At 39.2% G+C, this 21,999-nt stretch overlaps 1 protein-coding gene and 1 long non-coding RNA gene across 2 annotated transcripts in view; one reads left to right on the top strand and one right to left on the bottom strand.

Moving 5' to 3' along the window:
- The window catches only part of celf2 (cugbp, Elav-like family member 2), a 165,995-nt gene that overhangs the window by 17,023 nt on the left and 126,973 nt on the right, over window positions 1-21,999 (top strand). The window contains exon 2 of the mRNA XM_058417304.1: window positions 17,694-17,729. Within this exon, the coding sequence (XP_058273287.1) occupies window positions 17,694-17,729 (36 nt within the window). The remainder of the gene's footprint in view (window positions 1-17,693; window positions 17,730-21,999) is intronic.
- Window positions 8,007-21,999, bottom strand: part of LOC131370161 (uncharacterized) — a 47,987-nt gene continuing 33,994 nt past the window's right edge. The window contains exons 2-3 of the long non-coding RNA XR_009207388.1: window positions 8,633-8,680; window positions 8,007-8,521 (exon numbers count right to left, since the gene is read on the bottom strand). This is a non-coding gene — a long non-coding RNA (uncharacterized LOC131370161). The remainder of the gene's footprint in view (window positions 8,522-8,632; window positions 8,681-21,999) is intronic.

A 21,999-nucleotide genomic window follows, 5' to 3' on the forward strand; every position in this document is an offset into this window, starting at 1 on the left:
AAGGAAGGAAGTGAAAACCGAGACAGGTGGGAACGGGTGAAAGAGGACAGAGGGGAAGAAATTATAGGGAGAGAGCATTTAAAGGGAAGAAAAAGAGATGAGGAAGGTTAAGGGAGAATGAGGAATTGTGATGGACAAATGTAGAGAGAGAGAGAGAGAGAGAAAGACAGGCCTCTGGGGAAATGTGTCAACCTGTAGTGCGCCATAAATGTGTTCAAGATGTCTGTGTGTGTGCATATGTGTGTGTGTGTGTGTGTGTGTGTGTGTGTGTGTGTGTGTCAACGTGTGGGTTGGTGGGGCTGCGATTGAATGTGTGTTCAGGCCATGTTCTGTACAGGATAGTGAGCCTGGTAAGTGTTGAGTCCATGCTCCGTCGTCATGGTGAAAACAAAAACATGAGCCCAGAGCAAAGCCATGTCATTACAGTTAAACTTAATGAATCCATTATTTCATTCTCTCTCTCTCTCTCTCTCTCTCTCTCTGTGTGTGTGTGTGTACATGTTCAGCTGTAATCTGTCTTGTATTATTTCAGCTATGCACAACCTTGAAATCATACATGAGCAGACGCATATATATAAACACAAACCGTCTAGTGTTATGATGTCTGTGGAGCATTTTTATTGAAGTGTGTAAGGGTTACTTTTTAATTGTGGAATCTATCTGCCAAGCTAAGCCAGCAAGATAAATTGGATGGTATATAAGCCAGATTTTGTAGAGACACACTGATTTGAATCTGAGGATCACAATGCAAATGAGAATGCCAATCAAGCCTGAAGCTATTCCTTATTTATCATGTAGTGAAAGGATATTGCCGTGAATCCATTTCGTATAAATACTGTGTACAAATAATATTTCCTGGATCGTTTTACTTTATTACTAGCAATAATGCACTGTGCGTTTAGCATATGCCAGATGAACGCTACAGTATGTGTGCACTGAAGTACCACAGTGCACAGTGATTACTTTCAGCTTGATGAATGGATACTGTAGCAGCATATAGAAAATAAAATTTAAAAAATGATCACTAACGCCAACAGCTTCTTGTAATCGTTTATAATTCCTTTGTGTGATTTCAGTTCATTTCAGTCACGATAATGTGTTTCTGGAGCATCCACTATTGTCTGCTGTCTTCCATACTGCTGCCCTCTGTATAGTTCTCTATACAGAGCAGTTTATATTGTAAATACTGAACAGATGAATGAGGGAGCTATTTCAGACACAGCATGTAACACTGAAATCCCATTCATCTCAGCCTAGTGGCAAACTTCCATTACGTCCTCCTTGTGACAGACCGGCTAGTTATTTGGGATAGCAGGAGGACATGACTCATAGCTAAATTGTACATCAATTTATATTCATAGTTCCTGACTTAATAATAATTAAGATTATATATATATATATATATCTGTGCTAATTGTAGCCTCAGATTCCTCTTATTTACTGAAAGGAGTAGAACACAATGTGGTCATCTGCTGTCAGTTTGTGGTGTTATGGATTCTGAGATAATTTTCTGCTCACCCCAGCTGTATAGAGTTGTTATTTGCCTCAGCAAAGATAGGACCGAAGATTATCATCAAGACGCCATTTTTCCCCACAAAGCTACCACTCACTAGATTTTTTTTTTAAACCACTCTGTGTAAACTTTGCAGACTTGTGTAAGTGAAGATTCTTTGGAGATAATGTGGCACGGAAATCACTATTCATTTGCATTTTATTTTATTTTTTTCACATTTCATGCATTGCGCTAAACGTTAAGTGTTCCTATTAAAGTGGCCAGGTAAGAGTTTGACAAAAGAAAATTTTTAATCGATAAATTTTAAATCAATAAATTTACTTATTTATTTATTTATTTATTTATTTATTTATTTACGTAACTGGTCAAATATAGTAAAAGATTCACTCTGCCAGTGAAGTACCAAGCTAGTGGAGAAAAAAAGAAAGCTAGCAGGCTAACGATCTCATGTGACAGTACATAGATTGGAGCAAATCTCTAAGGAAATTACTCTGGTTAAATTGTTTGTATTATCTTTGTCTATCCTTTGCTTTATCATCCTGTGCTAGCTGGTTAAAACAATAGCTAATTAGCCGTAGCTATCTAAAAAAAACAGCTATGCTAAAGGACATTGTACAGAGTCTCTAAGGAAACTTTAGCTACGTTTCTGTTGAGTTAAAATCTCCTTGCTACACACTTGAGTCGCTAAGGGTGCACTGAGAACAGTATTGTAACACAGCACTGACTATCTACATATTGGACTCAGGTGGGTTAGATTAGGATTGGAGTGAAACTCCCCGTTACACAGCAGCTCTGATTACGGTGAATCAGACCCTGGTGGACCAGTGCAGGGAATTCTGGGTAATGCGATAAATCCATTTACAGGGCATCGTGTTTCCGCCTCCTTCATTCCAGCCTGTCATGGCATGCGGATAGAGCCACTCGACCGAATGCCCGAGCCGATCTCCCTTATGTAATCTGCCACCCACGGCAGCCTCACAATCACTTTACATCCACAAAGTGGCCAAATTTATCCAATTGGTGGCTAGGTTTTCTTCCACACCTAGCCCCATTTCCTTTCATTGTTGTTATTCTGTCTGTCTTTTTTTTCCTTATTTTTTACTTCTTGGATTCCCTCTCTCTCTTGCTCTATCGATCCCGTCTTCCTTGCCTTTTTGTTCTCCCAGACATTGATGCACAGAGGTGATAAGAAACGCAATGTTAATTATTCCCCAGCAGCTCATGGCGTTCCGTCACTGACATGTCAAAGCTAATCTCCTTCCTTCGCTTAGGTGTCAGTGTTGTTTACTCGCCGTTGTATGTGTTTGTGCCTCGTACACACATTTTTGCCTGCTGGTCTCCTGAGCAGGCCAAAGCAGGCTAATGGTCACTGTGTGGAGATCCTGATAGGATGTGGCTGGCTTGCATGCGTGTATGACAGTGTGTGTATGTGTGGCTCGATATGGTTGGCCAATTACTGTCCAGCGCAGAAGAGGACAGCCGTCACCTCTCTCTCTCTCTCTCTCTCTCTCTCTCTTACACACACACACACACACACTCCTGTCATGTTGTCCCTACAACAAGACAGCCTGCACTGTGCTCCCACTGGGAGTCATTACTACAGTGTGCACACACACACACACTGTCACTAGCGCACATGCTACAAGCAATCCCCCAGAATCTACATTCCTACACACCTACACACTCATTTATACACACACATTCGGTTACACACTTTGACTGTCACACACTCCTTTATTTCCCATCCACTAACAACAGTTTATTTTCATCTCAACTCACAACACAACAATTAAAACTCCACAATTCTTATCTGTCTGCTCAGGATACATTCTTAACCACCGCATGCCGGAAAGCAACAGACGTTTTTTACGCTTCGTTAATCATTTACATAAACCAAACTACCGTTGAATATTTTCGTTTGTTTGTGTTCAGTAATGAAGCTTGTGATTAATTGTGAACAGATCTGAGAGCCCTGAATCCAGAAACTTATTCTGGTGGTTTATCAAAAATTTCCCGCTTGGCCAATCATAACTCGATTTTAGAGATTTCACAGCTCCAGGCTTATTGTATTAATATCTGATTATATTATTACACAATATTAGATTGTATTTGTGAATCCAGCATGTGTTTATTTTTATTTATTTTAATATCGAATAGTTATTGTTATTTAAATCAAAGTTATTATGGGTTTCCTTTATATTAAACTTGAGGCCTAGGTCTTAATATAGTTCTTGCACATACTCAGTTTTTGCACATTACTTATTATCTCTCTCTATCTTCACTAAATTTCTAGTATTTAGTATTTTTTGTTATATTTTATTTTATTATATTTTAGTTGTTATATTTTTGTTATACTTTCTACCCTTCATTTCTATTATTTAGTATTTTTTGTCATATTTGATTTTATTATATTTTAGTTGTTAAATTTTTGTTATATTTTGTACCCTTAATTTCTAGTATTTAGTATTTTTTATTATATTTCTATTTTATTTTTTCATTTATTACTTTATTACCTATGCTTGTGGATACTGCTGGAAGTTTTAAATTTCCCATTGGGATGAAGAAAGTATCTATCTATCTATCTATCTATCTATCTATCTATCTATCTATCTATCTATCTATCTATCTATCTATCTATCTATCTATCTGTCTGTCTGTCTGTCTGTCTTTCTGTCTGTCTGTCTGTCTGTCTAGCTAGCTATCGATCTATCTATCTTTGTAAGTTGTATCACTTCCACAGGACGACTTGAATCTTTACTCTTTCTTTATCTTTACTATGCAAATTGGACACACCCTTCCTTCCCCTGGTATTCTAGCGTTTCATGACCTGTATTTGCATACTGAAAGCTTACAGGCTGTTATATTTATGATGCAATAACTCTTACCTTCCTTCTTTGTCCACTTTGTGCATCCATATTAGACCTCCTGAAAGATTTTTTACTTATGAAATACACACTGTATATGGTTTGGAGTGATTTTCCAGGTTCTATATTTTTGCTCATTCTAAGGTTACACTGTTACAGACTGAAATCTGTCAGAGCCAAGTCTTAAATTTGGAGGTCACAGTCCTGAGTGTTCCTATCATCAGTGGGACTATCATGGTTTTAACCTTTCACATTCTCTCTAGTTCCTCTTTCATTCCTGAGTGTATCACTGGCTTTTCATATTCCATTCCTCTGATGATATCTCTCGGGATTACCGTTTCTCACACCATAACTGCACCTCCTTATCTATTGCCTTGTGATCATCATGTTTGGTTAGTGTGCTTTTACTTGTCATCTGTCTGGATCCCGAGTCCCAATGGATTTTTGGTTGCTTCTATTTGGTCTTAACCCATATTCTTTTGTTTGGATTCCCTCGCACTTGGTTGTACAGTGCATGCTGTCCGTGCACAATTTTTCTGCTTACTGTTTGAATCCTTCTACTAAGTACTGAATTATTAGTGCAGCTGGGTTTACCAGCCCTTCATAGATTTACCCTTGGCAGCTACCTCTTTCTCAATCTTTCTAGTAATATATGCTATGGAAGTGCTTATCCTGCCACTTCCTCTTTCATAGCACCTCCGGATTCTGCTATCCATGTCTCCTGTAAGTTTGCAGCATTGTTTTATCAGTTCATCCGTAAGCAGCATTGCTTGGATATACTGCTGAATATTTCATGTCTCAGCGAGGTAGTGGATTATTTTGGCCCATTGTACAGTCTCTAAATGTCGCATTTGGGGTGAAATGCTCCATGAGATTTTTTCTGTTCTGGATATCAGCAGCTGACATTTCATCTCTTGTGCCAGCTGGATTCTTGTTGACTGGCAAGCTTTGATCCTATTCTTCCTATTCGGTTGGCTTTTCAGGACCTGTCCTACTTAGTCAGATTTTGCTGTCGTTCTGGTTCCCCTGTAATCGGGGAATCCTCAGGTTTTTGTAGATGCTCAACACGCCTCTTGTATATGGCTTTGTGGTAGTTCAGCCTTTGTATTGATCAAGTTTTATTAGCAGTCAGGCATCGGGCTGAATGCCCTTGCTGTGGATCTTAGTCTGAAAAATTGTAGAGTATCCCTGCACAAGAGTTTGCCTCCTATTACAGATTCACACTTGCCATGCATTCCTATTCTGTTTATATTGTTCCCTCATTCACTGGCAGGTAGGAGGTAGTGAAAGGTAGTTTAACTCTTTCTCATCCTGAGGGATGATCAGGTTGAGGGAGTTAAGGCAAAGTCTCAGCAATGCAACCACAATGTCCCTTCATTATATATGCCACTCGATAGTGACCTGGGCAAATCAGCTGCTAGAGTGGTCATCCAGCAGCCACTGAGTTCTTCATGAAGGCTCTTAGTGTCCTGAAGGCTCTTATTGACCTGGAACAGTATTTTAGTAGTTAATCCAGAAAACTCAGAAGTTGATCTGCCTGTACTGACATCATTTACTTTTTCAAAATTAATAAATTAACTCTCATCATGCAAGTGATCCCTGGTATATGCACAACAACACAAACAATATTAAATTCTAATCCATGTTATTTCATTATTTATATTTTATTATATTTTAATTATATATTTTTTTGCTTTAAACATATTCTTACTAAACTTATCATCTTATATTAGTTATCTTCCCATGTAAAGCACTTAAGAGTTGTTGTTATAATAATAATAATAATAATAATAATAATTATTATTATTATTATTATTATTATTATTATTATTATTAATAATAATAATAATAATAATAATAATAATAATAATAATAATAAATACAATTATAATAACATTATAAATAATGAAACTTTTATTATTATTATACAATAATATATTATTATTATTAGTAGTAGTAGTAGTATAGCAGTATTATAATATAAAGCATTTAGGTTCCTTTAATTATGGCTTGCAGATTCCAACTCATCACATCCTCTTCTGGTGATCTGATTTCTAATGACACTCAACTACCACCTTTATATATGATGATTAATGATTCCAGTACTTCCATGTCTGTTTTGATTAGTGCTTTGACCACAGCCTGCTTTATTTTTCCTCATCTAGTCATGGCTCTTTCCAAATATTGCCTAATGCTGTAGTCTGTGCATAATTCTACATAGGTTTTCATAAAACAAGAGAATTTGCACCTCTGTCCGTTTGTCTGTCCTATAATTCATGACAGGGTGAGTTGGAGTTTTCCTTTCTGCTCTTTATTTCTTTCTTTCGTTCAATTTAGTGTGTACATAAACACACACACACACACACACACACACACACACTGATCAGCCATAACATTAACACCACTGACAGCTGAAGTGAATTACATTGATTATCTTGTTACAATGCCACCTGTCAAGAGGTGGGATATATTAGGCAGCAATTGAACAGTCATTTCTCAGAGATGATGTTTTGGCAGCAGGAAAAATGGGTAAAGCTAAGGATCTGAGCTTTGACAAGGGACAGATTGTGATGGCTAGACAACTGGGTCAGAGCATCTCCGAATCAGCAGGTCTTGGGGGATGTTTCCAGTATGCAGTGGTCAGTACACTCCCATAGTGGTCCAAGGAATCTGTGGATCTCTGATCCATGGAGGCCACACCTCACAATTTACTGGACTTAAAGGATCTACTGCTAACCTTTTAGTGTTGGATACCACAGCACATCATCAGAGGTCTTATGTCTCAACAGGTCAGAGCTGTTCTGGCAGCACAAGGGGTTTAATTCAATTCAATTTATTTGTATAGCTCTTTTAACAATGGACGTAGTCTCAAAGCAGCTTTACAGAACAATAGAAACGTAGAAAAAATGATAAAGTTACTATTTATCCCTTACATTTATCTCTAATGAGCAAGCCTGAGGTGATGGTAGCAAGGAAAAACTCCTTAAGATGATATGAGGGAGAAACCTTCAGAGGAACCAGGCTCAGATAGAAAATGGGTGACACTAGACAGTAAATAATGTAACTGTTGATAATGTCCTTAATGTTATGGCTGATCATTCTTTTTTATTTGCATGTATGTGCCCCGCAAAGGGAGTTGTGGCCATCTGTGGCATACTTTGCTCTTGTTTCAGGGATGCTGTGTGTGTGTGGATTCTCAGCAGACTTCATTAGTTAAAACAAAGCGACTTGTCCGTTTTGTCGGCTCCTCCAGCTTAATTGATACTGATTTGCTGATTGGCTCTCACGGGGATTTCAAGTGTGTTTTGTGTCGTTGCCAGCACTGTTTTTTTCCCCTCTTCTCTGCACCGGGAAACTGCTCAATGCCTTTGCTTTTTTTTTTTTTTTTCATTAAACGCACACACATACACATACACACTGACATTCTCTCTCTACTTGAGCGCTGTACTCTTCATTAAAACCCAATTTAAATAGCTCAGGTAATTTAGAAATGCCTGCGTTTTTTTTCTTTCGAATGCTTGCTACACCACTGAACCATCCCCTAAACATACACAAACACACATGGATGAATGCAGCTCTGCTAATTGCCACGGTTTGTTTGTACCTTAAACTTTTATCTTTCTCCAATGCTCACTCATTTTTCGTATTCTCTCAGTGGGTTCGGTGGTGCTGTGTGCAAACAAGCGAAGAGTGTTATTATCAAGCTTGTCCTTCCCTCCAGTTGTGTTTATGCATGTGTGTAAGATCTCCCAGCTTAAGAGCAATCAAAAACAGCACTGTGGTTTGGGAATTGCAAGTTTATTAAGGCATGACATCACAGTCTAATCCTGCATTGCGTTCAGTGTGACAAGCCCTGCAAGTGTACACAAATCTTTTTTAATAGTCGAAGAAAGCACTGAGGAACAACAGTCTGTCTTTAAGAGCAGTTTACAAGTCTCTGGTAGATCTTCGATAAGACCTAGTGAAAGAAAGCCGGCCATGGATAAGCAGTCCTTGTGAATTATCCTATCAGATCACAGAAATACTTTTCGGTTTTTCCCTCTGTGCTATTAAAGTTCATCCTCGCTTTAATGTCATGGCCAAAAGTGCAGAAACGGTTCATAAAGCGCCCAGGCTCTCAGAGGATCATCACTCAGCTCGGTCCCTGAGGAACAATGGGATTACGATGCTCATATGAAGGCCAATTTAAACTATAATCAGAGATGAAATCATCATATGATCTTATTAAAGAGGATTAAGCGCTGACATTTCTTACCCAGACCGCCCTTTCAAATTCAGGGTGACATCCAAGTTCATGACCGTACTGAGAACGAGGGGAAGAGAAAGAGAGGGAGACAGACTTATTAAACATGTATTGCAGGTTCGGTGTGGAGATTATTAGTAATAGGTCATGTTTAGCTATAACACTTGATCCTTCTAATAATGTGCTCTCATAATGTGTATTTCTCCTTCTTCTTCTTCTTCATTTTTTTCAACAATGATTCAGAGTTTATATTCATTCTATTATTACCTAATTATTAAACATTTATTATCCTATTATACCATAGCAAATTTAAATATGTTTTTTTTTCTTTTTGGCTGGAATCCTCTTATCCAGATTTGGTTATGAACAAACTAATATATAATTATATTAAAACTTAATTTGTGTTTAGCTTAATCTCAAATGAATAAAATTGAATCCTAAAGTAGATGTACACTAAATAAAAAATAAATAAAAAAGATTAAAATAGTGTTACAGTTATTGCCATCCCTGAATAGCATATATAATATTAAATAAAAACAGATATTTTATATATATATATATATATATATATATATATATATATATATATATATATATATATATATATATATAATTATTATTATTATTATTATCTGTATTAGGCCACCATATATATTGTAAGGCTTCATTGTTTGACAGTTTTTTCAACACATCCAGAGGAAAAACAAAAAATGAGAGAAACAAAGCTGTAAAAATGATCAACATTTACATTTGGACCGGCAAATAAACAGAATGATTTGTCAAACCAGCATTCTCTAACTTACCAGCAAAGTCACCCTAAGAGCTAGAGCAGAGAAGAGCTATACATACACACACACACACACACACACAGGTAGACAAGAAACTCTTGGGACTTCTAATGAAAACGTGGGCTAACTAAAGACCTACAGGTGATAGGGTGAAGCTATGACACAGAAAACAGGAAGTGACAGATCTAATGACAAAAACCTTGTCCTATACGTGTCCTATATGACATACAACACACACTGTGCACTATGTACTTACTTACTTAGAAGGTTAGTATTGTCTCAGGTGAAACGTTTGATTCTTTTCTTTTAAAGAAAGTATAAGTCTTGTAAAGGAAGTATAAGTCGAGGGCAAATGAAGTCAAATGCATGTAATGTGACGCTGCTCTCTTTAGCAGAATACAGTGAATTTTTTAAATGTCGGAAAACAAATCATACAATGTGGGCTAATATAAAAGACATTTTTAAAAAAACTTTTCATTCAGTGTCAGCATCTGGTAGCCCCACCCATCTTCTGCTACATTAGCAAACCTGCAAGAGTTGAGTACATGAAGTGTCTAGGATCATGTACTTGTTGAAACATGCGAAATGGCACAGAACAGTGCATAAGTATGTGGTTTGGGATGCACCCTAAATGTTAGCTCTTAATCGTCTTTGGGCATGACTCAAGCACTGACCAGTGTGTTTATCTGTTAATCTGATTTATGCTAACCAGGAACATTATGATTAATGTACAGCACTGCACAATACTCTTACAGCATCCTTAGTAACTGCCTGGTCAGGTTTGATGTGATTTAAATGAGACAACTATTTTCTTTATATTTTAGAAAATACATTCATGAGAATCATGAGGGGGAAAAAATGAGTATGATTAAAAATCTCTGCCGATAAATGGTGAACTCGAGTGATGTAGCTGAGGCTGCGGAGCCAGACTTCACACATGCTGACACTGCTAGCATTTCTAGCACTGAGGTCTAGTGTTTTTAAGATACACATTAAAATTGTGTATTTTTATTTTAGTATCATTTTGTCCTTTCTTTTCTTTTCAAAATGTATTGTTGTTTTTTTCAGCTCTGGCAACTTTAATATTGAAAAGGCTCATTCCTTTTTTCCTCGCTCGTGATGGACCTGTGAAGCGCTGTGCTAATTAGCGTACTGTTCTAGCATTACTAACTGGGATCTGTCTGGGGTCTTATAGTGAGAAATCTGCCCATGAGCGTCTGTTCATTTCACCAGCAGTCCCAGAGCGCTCTTATTACAGTGCACAGCTGCTGTTGCTGAGGTTTGTGTTTGTGTGTGTGTGTGTGTGTGACTGTGAGTGTGAGTGTGAGTGTTTCATTTTAAGAGGCCCTTATTGCTCAAGAGCATAAGCTGTATGGTTGAATGCACTTATTTTGCTAGCCTCTCTCTCTCTCTCTCTCTCTCTCTCTGACAGAACGAAACACACACACATACAGAAGGGTCTATATGGAGTGGGTGTGTAGCTGTGAGTTTGGTTAGTGTTCCTCTTTGTGCGTGTGTGTGTGTGTGTATGTAGTGTAGGAGTAAAGCTGTAACAGAAGTAGGGCACTTAATGCAGCCCAAAGCTAGCAGCAACTCCCCATGGCAGGATGCTTTCCCGTCCACTGTCTTACTGTGTACACACACACACACACACACACACACAAACATACAACATGCACATATAGGGCAAAAGCTTGAGGTCAGTCATCTGTATATCGCTGGAGTAATAGGCAGAGAAAAGTGGCCAGGAAAAAGCAGTGTGTAAGTGCACATGGTGTGTGTGTGTGTGTGTGTGTGTCTGATCCGCTCAGTTGGAGATGCTTCCTCGTGTCAGGTCCTGTGTCAGCGGGAGAATTGCTGTGTTATTCGGGCGGGTCATTATTTGGCAGTGGCGCTATTTGGCAGAAGTTTTATTTGGCAGGATCGCTATTTGGCAGACCTCCAGTGTCCTGCCATCAGGTAATGCACTGCTGCGAATGTGTGTGTGTGTGTGTTGAGGTAAGCGTGGAAGTTGGAGTACAATAGATGCTAGGCTTTATTTTTGTCTAACCCTAGGCTGGATATACACATGCACATACATTGAGTTGCCAGTTATTACATCAGTATATTTAATATGTAAAGACACTGAGGGGAAAATTCAGTGGGTTAACATATAGGTACATGTTATGGACATTTCCCATGTGGTGACTTAATTATTATTCTAAAAAATAAACTCTGTGAATATTTAAATATTAGTAAAAACATACAATATATCAATATTTTAATATTGACTGCAATAAAAAAAAATGAAATGTTGTCAAATAATTTTTAAGGTACTTAGCACTTCTCTGAAAATAATGAAAACACAATAGATATTCCTCGTTCCATTTGTTGTCGATACCAAATGTATGACCTTGCGTGATTGTTGTTAGTTGTATTAAGTCTTTAAAACTTTGGACTTTCGTGTCTGTTATCTGAATATTTTCACGTTCTATATTTTTTACTGTGTTTTTACTCAAATTGTGAATGTGATTCCGAATAAAACTTATATTCTTATAACTGTCCCACACACACACACACACACACAGGCATTGTAAGGCATGTTATTTATGGAAGAATACTGTAATATTTAGGACTATAATGCCTCATAAACTTTTGACTGTGGGGGTGATGAGTAATGGAGCTTAGTTGAAAGAAAGATAAGAAGGAAAGATGGTGAGAGAGGCAGAATGATGAATGAGATTTCATTTTCCCCTTAAGCTTATGTAACTTGCTGTGTGTGTGTGTGTGTGTGTGTGTGTGTGTTTTGTGTGTGAAAGTGAGAGTGAGAGAAATCTGGGTTTACATGAGTAAATGCATCCTTTAAGCGCTTCATGTCAAATGAGGCCTATCACTGTATTTCAGACCTCCTTCCTCTCTCTCTCTCTCTCTCTCTCTCTCACTCAATACTTTTTCAGAAATGGGTGGTGTAACGAGGCAAAGTGGAGTGAGCTGATGGCTTTGACTCGAGGAGGGCTGCTTTAATGTGCGCATCCCAGTTTGCCTTCCTGTGAAGCTCATTAATACACCCCATATTCTATGACCCAGTTACTTTATAGGCCACTAACTGGTGTCACGGCAGAATGAAAGTGACTGATGAGCGTTTGCTTCATAATTATCACTATTACTGACTTTAGCCTAAAGGTGCGATTTTTAATTACGGTGCTTTAGATAAGAGATTTTGGTCACTGAGATCTTTAATGATTCAATAAAGACCTTCTTTTAGCAATGCTCTCCTACCTTTCTCTTCATCTCCTTTGCCTGATAGTTGATACTTTTGCCTGGTTATCCGTTACAACATTCAATTTCTATTGCAAATCATATGAAACGTCCAATTATACCTAAATAAAGAGCTTATGTGGATTTTGGGATCAATTATAAACAGGATTCATACTGGACTTGTAACCTTCAATAAACTCCAATAAACCTGCTAACCAGCCCACTGATTCAGAGCGCAAGCTAGCATTGACTTGATTTCATTACTAGCCAATGCTAGGTAGCAAATGTGCATTTGTGTTAAGACAAAAAAATTCCAGTATGTGCATAATTTATAGGGACAGCTGCAATATGATTCATATCCTACAGTATGGTTAAGCTGTTTTGCATTATGTCTACATTAAAACGTGTCAGTTCCTCTCGTCAGTTCGGAGCTAACGGACCAACTGAGCTCACCAGGGCATGTTTCCTCCTTTACTGTTCACTCATGCGAGTTTTGCTGTTGTCTCAGGGTAATTCATGCTTGCTTAGACTACACTGAATGTTAACATGTCCCCAAGCTTCTGATGTTTTGTGTGTTATATTAAACATAGCTATTTAGCCAGAATGAAATATAAAAACTCGAGTTCTAAGAGGAGGAAGATTATAAACTGCTAACACGCTGTGTTAAAAAATTAGAACATACAGTTTTGGTAAAAATTTGATCATTCAAGTAATTTGACCGTTTTCTGATTAACTCAGTGTTATATTTTGTAGTATATTTTCTAGTAACTCAGTAATATCTTATATTTTTAGCCCTACACTGTATACATACTGCCTAAAGATGGCTCATTTCAAAGTATGTCAATGCCTCATTTGCATATTTTTGAACAAAGCATCGTATCTAGGTCTACAGAGCACTGGTACATCGACTGGTATGAGCAGTGAGAGGTGAAGAGAATAACACTGATGATCTCCTCATCATGGCACCTGTTAGTGGGTGGGATATATTAGAGGCAGCAAGTGAACATTTTGTCCTCAAAGTTGATGTGTTAGAAGCAGGAAAAATGGGCGAGTGTGAGGATTTGAGTGAGTTTGACGAAGGGCCAAATTGTGATGGCTAGACCACTGGATCAGAGCATCTCCAAAACTGCAGCTGTTGTGGGGTGTTCCCGGTATGCAGTGGTCAGTATCTATCAAAAGTGGACCAAGGAAGGAACAGTGGTAAACTGGCGACAGGGTCATGGGCGGCCAAGGCTCATTGATGCCCGTGGAGAGTGAAGGCTGGACCGTGTGATCCGATCCAACAGACGAGCTACAGTTGCTCAAATTGCTGAAGAAATTAATGCTGGTTCTGATAGAAAGGTGTCAGAATACACAGTGCATGACGGGTCAGGGATGTTTTGACAGCAAAAGGGGGACTGACACAATATTAGGCAGGTGGTCATAATGGTATGCCTGATCAGTGTATACATTATTACAATATAGTAAAGGTTTAGCCTATGTCTATATGGCAGATCTTTTATTCTTCTTGCAGAACTGTTAACTATCCATTCTTAAAAGGAAAGCTGAATTTTTTCTCTTACAGCATCCTCAACACCCCACTTCCTGTGTCTCTGCTTTAATTTACTCTTTTCATTGCCTTATTTCAAGTCCACTAGGTTTTAATGCAGTAAAATGGTTGGTGAGGTTACCCAGAGTTCACAGTTCACATTGCACTCGGTGGTCCAGCGTGCAGATCCAACAATGATTTCAGATTAAACGCAGTTTGTTCATGTTTCCAGTACCACACCTGTACTCAACTCACACACAGTTTGAGAGATTGAGCAAGCGCTGTGGGAGTATCAGCTTTAGTTTGGCCTGATCAAATCACACACGCTCAGTCACACACACTGCACAGCTGGAATGACCTCAGCCTTGGCACTTACACACACACACACACACACACACACAAGCCGCAAATTATAACTTATCCTAAACTGGATCCAAATGCTCTTTGCCATGTTCAACAGCCAATGGTTTTGTGGCTAGGTTGTGGAAGGCTTTTTTTCTTTTTCAGATTTTACAAAGTTCCTGCTAAAATCTCTGGATAATAATAATAATAATAATAATAATAATAATAATAATGGGTTAAAGTAAATAAAAGTAAATGTTGACATTTTTATTATTTATTTATTTATTTAAATTATTTTTTAAAAATAAAGCCTGTGTTCTACCTATGAAGGCATTATTAGGATTTCTCAGGTTGGACAAATTGCTTTCTAACTGATTTCTTTATCAATAAATTAGGGACTGATAAACCGTTTAACAGTGTGTATTAGATTGTGTTTAATGATGCTATGAACACCGTCATTTATCCAACAATCTATCCAGTCTACTTACATTAAAACCAGATTCTGGTGGTCTGTATTATCTAGACCATTCTGCTGCCTGCTAGCTACTACTCTATCTAGTGACAAAAGACAGCATATGCCATCTGCACAGTCAGGATATAAAAAACCTCCTAGCACTTGGACACCTAGCTAGCTGGCATTTTACAGCTGTTACACACAGCTTGATTTCTTGATGAGAAATGGAAAATTCCGGCTAATTCTGGCTAATCGGTTTACAGCTAGCAATGGTTAGACTGTAGAGTCTTTAGCATGTTGCACTCATTTGTAATTTATCCCGTGCTTTTGACCATGTTTCCAAAGCGATAACATCATGGTCCGGTTATTAAAAAGCATTTTTATAGCATTTAGAGTTCAGAAAGCTTTGCGAACTCTTACATATTTTTTGTAACTTCTGCTTCATGAGCTAGCAAATTGAAGCTTCTGTTTTTAACAGTAATTAGTTAGCTATAACAATGAATAAACAGAAAATTCTGGCTAATAATTTTACTGTGTGTAGCTTGACAGCGCTGTAGTGGACTAGCAGCTAATCCTGGGTGTATTTTCGTATATAAAAGTGAAGGAGTAAGAGACTCGGTGTTAGCGTTAGCCAGCTAGTGTTTGGAGTGACGCACTGAAAAAGCTCAAAAGATTCACATCTTGCTGTAAATTTGTGGCTGGTTATAAATGATGATAATATGCTACACACCATGTCAGAAGAAGTCAAATCTCTGCTAGATAAACGATGATGTTCATGGAACAAATGCAGCATGACCTAATATTTATTGTGTGTGTGTTGATGAGAGAGCGAGCTAAAAGACAAAATGCGTTCCCTGACACACAGATGGTTCGGTTTCCGGAGAAAACGATAATGACAACTGATGTGGAAAAGAGAAAAGTACTACAGAGTGACAGACAGAGGGAAAAAAAGAGACATTTCTTTCCCATCTCAGCATCCTACATTATTTTTGATGAGGCACTTTCCTTACGAACTGAGAAGAGTGTTTTCAGCTACATTAAGAAACGAGCGGAGAATGTAGCACTTGCTCGGTGAAGTGTCCCTCAGCAGATGCTGAAGTTTAACTCCAAATGGCAATTAGTTCTGCCCCGTTAGCCACGGTTAGCTCGTATAAATTAACTGAATTAGCCGAATTGTGTGTGTCGGACTGTGGGTTGATCAAGCGCTGGGAGAACAGGCGAAAATGGTGAGCTGTTCACACCATCAGTCTCGTTGCTGACAGGCCAACAGTGTATTTAGTGTGTGTGTGTGTATCATTGAGGCACTAATGTAGCGAAAGACACAATCCCTTAATCATGCTGGCAAGTTGTCACTTTGTCTTTCCTCACCTCTGGCTGTGTGTGTGTGTGTGTGTGTGTGTGTGTGTGTGTGTGAGTGTGTGTAGCCAATTTACTATGAAATTAGTTGCTAATGTCACCATAGTGTACAATCTAGTTGTGTATTTGCAGTGTGTGTTTGTGTGTTCCGTGGCTTTTAGACTGTACTGTGATACATTCAATATGCCTATTGTGGTCACTGTCATTTCTCACCTTTGGGTGTGAGTGCTGGTACAGTAAATGCACCAGTGTGTGTGTATGTGAGAGAGTGTGTGTTCTCTTCATTATTCCTCAGCCCTTGTTGTTGGTGTCTGTATTAGGCTGACAGCGGCCAGTGGTCTTGCTGTGCCTCTTTGAAATGCAAAAGCAAGTCCCGGCTGCATGTGGGCTCTGTGTGCGTGTGCGCCAGGCACGGCATATGCCGTCGTTTTTCATCTCTCTCGTTTCATCAGGAGAGAAAAAAAGAAGAAGAGCTCATTATTAATAAGCGAATAGAATAGATGGCGTGTGGCCATTTTTTTCTCTGGGTGCTGTCAGAACTGCAGCGGTGCGGACTCTGAGCTTTCGACTAGGGGCCAATTTATTAACATATAGCAGAAAGTACACACACACACACACAAGCACAGTTAGTGGTGTTGTGTGTGTTGGACTGAGAGGGAGAGCTCATAGCGAGAGCTCGTGTTCACTAAGTGACGCACAGAGTTGGCCAGCGTGAACTGGTGCCGATTGATTTGTTCTTTGAGAACATGCATTGACTCCATCTCTCTCTCTCTCTCTCTCTCTCTCTCTTTTTCCACCTTCTTTTCCATGTGTGTTTTCTTTAACGTAAGCTGTGTCTTTGTCCTTCTGGGACTAATTGGATTGGGTTTAAGGAACAATGGCAGATTTTTGTTCTACTTCATTTCTGCTTGATTTGTTCCTGTGTGGAATATGGTGTATACACACACACATGCACACACACATCTCTCTCCATCTCTTTCTATTTATTTCTATTAGATTCTCTCCTTTTCTGCTTTCTTTTCTCTGTTTACATCGCTCTTCTTACCATCTCTCTTTCGCAGTCAAGTCAGCAGCTCACCACACTCCATATGTCTGTTCTGTCTCCCTCTGTGAGGTGTGTGTGAGGGAGTAATGTGCGCGTGAGCAGATCTGTGAATGCACTTGTATCCGTGCGTGTGTGTGTGTGTGTGACTGTGTGTCTGTATAAAGTACGCAGGAAGTGTCATCTTGCAAGCTTTAATGCACCAGGGTCATGCATGATTTCACGAAACACACACGCAAATAAGTACATCTATATTTACCAGACCCACAGGAATAAGAAATTCAAGAACTTTCACTAATATTGCTTTCTCTCTCTTTCCACCACAGACAGGATGCCAGTGATCTCTCTGGGAGCATACAAAGGTAGGAGGACTGACTTTCCCTTTCTTTCTCTCTCTCTCTCTCTCTCTCTCTCTCTCTTAGTCTCATTCTATCTATCTACACCTCTCTTTTCCTCTTCACATGCTATCCATTTTCTTTCTTAATGCATAATAGAAACAAGAAGATGTGATGTTCTTTTTTTCTAACACATAGGCACACACACACACACAATTGACATGGCTGATACATGGTTGTGTTCACACTGTGCATTAGATTACTTCAGATCTGACACACGATGTTAGACTTGTTTGTTTGGCCCTTGTTTGTTCAAACGCATTTAATATGGTGGATCAGCAGTGGAGAGATGATAATGGACAGATGGAGGGGAGAAAGTGACAAATGTGGCAGAAAGATAAGACCTAAAGACTTGCCATACACAAGGAAGACACAGAGGGTGATGAAAAGAGAAAGAGAGAGAGAGAGAGAGAGAGAGAGAAAGAGGGGGGGTTAGAAAGCAGGGAGAGGAGGTAGCGAAAGCAGGACAGAGAGAGAGAGAGATGAGGGGATGGGGATAGAGAGAGGTAGAGGTGGAGAAAGACATGATTGGTGAAAGATAGATGGTAAGAGAAATGGAGAGAGAGAAAGAGAGAAGTGAGATAGAGTGGAGGGGGAAGTGAGAGTGGGCGGGGCTTCTTTAATAAAGGTGGTTCCTTAAATAGAAACATCTCTTCCTCATTCGGGATTCAGTTAACACCAAAGCGCCATACTTTATCAAAAGAGTGCCATCGTCACGGCAGCCTGCTGCAGGTTACCGCCGACAACCAACTGATTGACAGGCAAGAAACATGTAGAAGGAAAAGAAAAAGAAACATAAGGAAACATGTGGAAGCAAAAGAAAACTTTTATCACGCAGTGTGGGGCACGTGATTATTATCCATCTCTCTCTCTCTCTCTCTCTCTCCCTCTCTCTCTCTCTCTATCACAGTGTGTGTGCATGTGTTTTCCATGAGGGAAGCAGCAGCAGGAGAAAACAAGTGCATATGCAGATTAGGTGCTAAAGGATTCAGGCTGAGATTACATCAAGCCTATCTGAAAAAAAAAAATGGGGAAGGGGGTGAAAGAGAAAGAAAAAGCAGCAGAGAGTGAAAAAGAGATAAAGAAAGAGGCGGATAAAGAACGGGAGCAATGAGAAAAGGAAAGAGAGACTGCGAAAGAGACAAAGAAAAAAGAGAGAGAATGCGGTGAAGCATCGTCGAGAGAGCAGGAAAGACCGAGAGAGAAGAAAAGATGGAGGGAAGAGAGAGAGATAAAAATAGAGAGCAAATGACAGGGTAATAGGAGAGATAGTGAGAAGCAGCTAGAGGGAGAAGAGAGAGCTGTGATGAGAGAGTGAGAAGAAGAGCCTGAGAGAGAAAGAGAGAGATAGATAGATAGATAGATAGATAGATAGATAGATAGATAGATAGATAGATAGATAGATAGATAGATAGATAGATAGATAGATAGATAGATAGATAGAGAGAAGAGAGAAAGAAAACGGGAGAGAAGGAGACAGGATAAGTGTGCTGATGTATATTTGCAAAAAATCATTAGTGAATATTTCACCCTTCATTCCATGAGCACATGCACACACACACACACACACACACACATGCAGAAAGATGTGAGGGGCTGATCCGATTATTGTTCTGTTTGAAAGTGCGTGTGTGTGTGTGTGCACGCATGTGTGCAATTATAACTACCAGCTTCAGCACCATTTGCATAGTTAATTACTTCCTTTCTGATTTAAAGAAACAAAGGGAGAATAAAATAAGAAAGGATAAAAGTGTGTGTGTGTGTGTGTGTGAGAGAGAGTAATCCTCCTTCCGTCGAATGGCTGACTCGGGGCTATTATTTCTTCCTGTCTCTCTCACTTTCTCGGCACTGTAACCCCAGGGTTGGGTGAGGAGTGGTGGGGCGAGTCGCCTGTCAGCTAATTGCATCTTTCTGTGGCGATTATGTTCTCAAAGAGAGAACAGGCCATAATTATGGAGCCCGAATGCCGGTCCGGCCGAGCCGTTACAGAACCGTCATGGCCGCCGCGTGGGAACTGCTCTCATTATCACCACAGACACGGAACCGCCCCCTTCACCCCGGCAACCGTGCTAATTACCATCCGGAGCAGACCTGCCAATCATGGCTATTTATACCTTTGAGAGAGAGGGAGAAGGAGAGGGAGAATAAAAACTACGTTTATTAAATGTATAAGATTAAATTATTTCAACTGTAGGGGTCTGATGTGTCAAATCCTTTCTCTCTGTCCTGCTCGTTGTCTTTCTTTCTTCTCAGCACTTCTCAGACAAGTCCATAAGTAGCATTTATAATCGAGAGAGAGAGGGAGTGAGAGAGAGGGAGAGAGCAAAAAATCAGAAAGAAAGCACCAAATGTGGATATTGAATTAATTATATCTTTTGTTAATGTTTTTTGTAAAACCTAATGATCCGTGTTAAAGCCTTGCTCTCTGTTCAAGTTCTTCTCTATATCCCACTTTTTAACATATAAATATATAAATCTAATTAAAGTCTGCCACGTCAATCAACAGTAATAGGGATTTTAGCATCTGAAGGCTTTAGGAATTAAATACATAAATAGCATAGTGTAGAATAAGCTTAACACAACACTGGTAGAGTGTTTAACACATTACACTATGCCTATAAGAAATGTTGAAATTAAGAGATTCTTAGGATTCATAGATCTTAAGATTAAATTGAAGAGAGGAGAGGAGAGGAGAGGAGAAGAGAAGAGAAGAGAAGATTAAATTCATTTTTAAAGATGTGTTTTTACTATCTGGAACATCACAAGCTGATGATCTAGCATTGGAAATATGGGAAAAAATTAAATTAACAAAGATCTTTGAACGAAAATATGCTCTGAAATCTTGCCATTCTCATGAAATTGATTCAGGATGTTCTCTAAATTGGTATTAAATCTACAGGCTATGATGACATAGAGACAAAATAATCAGTCACTTATATTGTTATATATTGGTAGCCAGTAGTCGCTGCTATTTCAAGTTTACTCCTCGTTGCCATGGTTTCACTGTCTTCTCATGTATGATCATTCTTTGTATAGACCAGATGTGTAGAGCAAAACACAAACTGCAACTGTTTAAACCAAGCAGGTGAAAATACGTCTTTGTAATTACCACTCTACAACACATGCATGCTAGGTTAACATTACAAGATGTCATTTACACTAATCAAACGCACCCTTTTGTCTGGACCGAATGTAACTCCTCAATTTCTATTAATAATGAAAAACTCTTGACTGTTCCATGCAAATACAAAACATTTCTATTACATGCAAGTGTGATTTCATTAGAATCTTTTAAAGGTGACATCTGAGTCTTTTCTTTCTCTCTCACTCTTCTTCCTCTCCCTTAAAATAAGGTGCATTAATAAGGAGTATTCAGAGTTTCCGAAAGCCCACGGCAGCATGCCCTCAAGCCAGTTATAACATTCCCACTGTGCAGTGACATTAGACACAAATCAATTGGTGTTTTTTTTCCCCTTCATCTCAGTGGATTGTTCCCAGCCATTAGTTCATTGAAAGAATGTGGGTTAGGCAGTGCTCTATATCAGCTGCAGTGTGAGACCCAGTCTAAAATGGGTTAAGGAGCCCTATGGACAAGCTGCACCATGAGGCCCAATCTAAAGTGGGTTTAGAAAACTCTGTGGATGGGCTGCACCATGAGGCCCAGTTTAAAATGGGTTAGGGAGCCCTGTGGATGAGCTGCACTCTGAGGCCCAGTCTTAAGTAGGTTAGGGAGCCCTGAGAATGAGCTGCACCTTCTAGCCCAATCTAAAGTGGGTTAGGGGGCCTTGTAGATGAGCTGCACCATGAGCTCAATCTAAAGTGGGTTAGGGAGCCCTGTGGACAAGCTGCACATCATGGCTCATTCTAAAGTGTATTAGGGAGATCTGAGGATGAAATGCACCATGCCGAGCAATGCAAAACATGTTACAGGAACTCTGTATAGCTATGTGGATGAGCCTGCTTTGAGGAAGTTAGTTGGAGAGCCTTGTGGGCAAGCTACACCTTGAGACGCAGTCTAGATTGGGTTTAGAAAGCTGTATGGATGAGCTGTACCATGAGGACCAGTCTAGAGTGTGTTAGGGAGCCTTGTGGATGAGCTGATTGATTAGGGACTCCTTTGGATGAGCTGCACCATGAGGCCTAGTCTAAAGTGAATTTGTGAGGCCTGTGGACGAGCTGCACCGTGAGGCCTAGTCTAAAGTGAATTTGTGAGCCCTGTGGACGAGCTACACCGTGA

Source organism: Hemibagrus wyckioides, linkage group LG19 (assembly GCF_019097595.1).
Source record: "Hemibagrus wyckioides isolate EC202008001 linkage group LG19, SWU_Hwy_1.0, whole genome shotgun sequence".
Lineage (NCBI taxonomy): Eukaryota > Metazoa > Chordata > Actinopteri > Siluriformes > Bagridae > Hemibagrus > Hemibagrus wyckioides.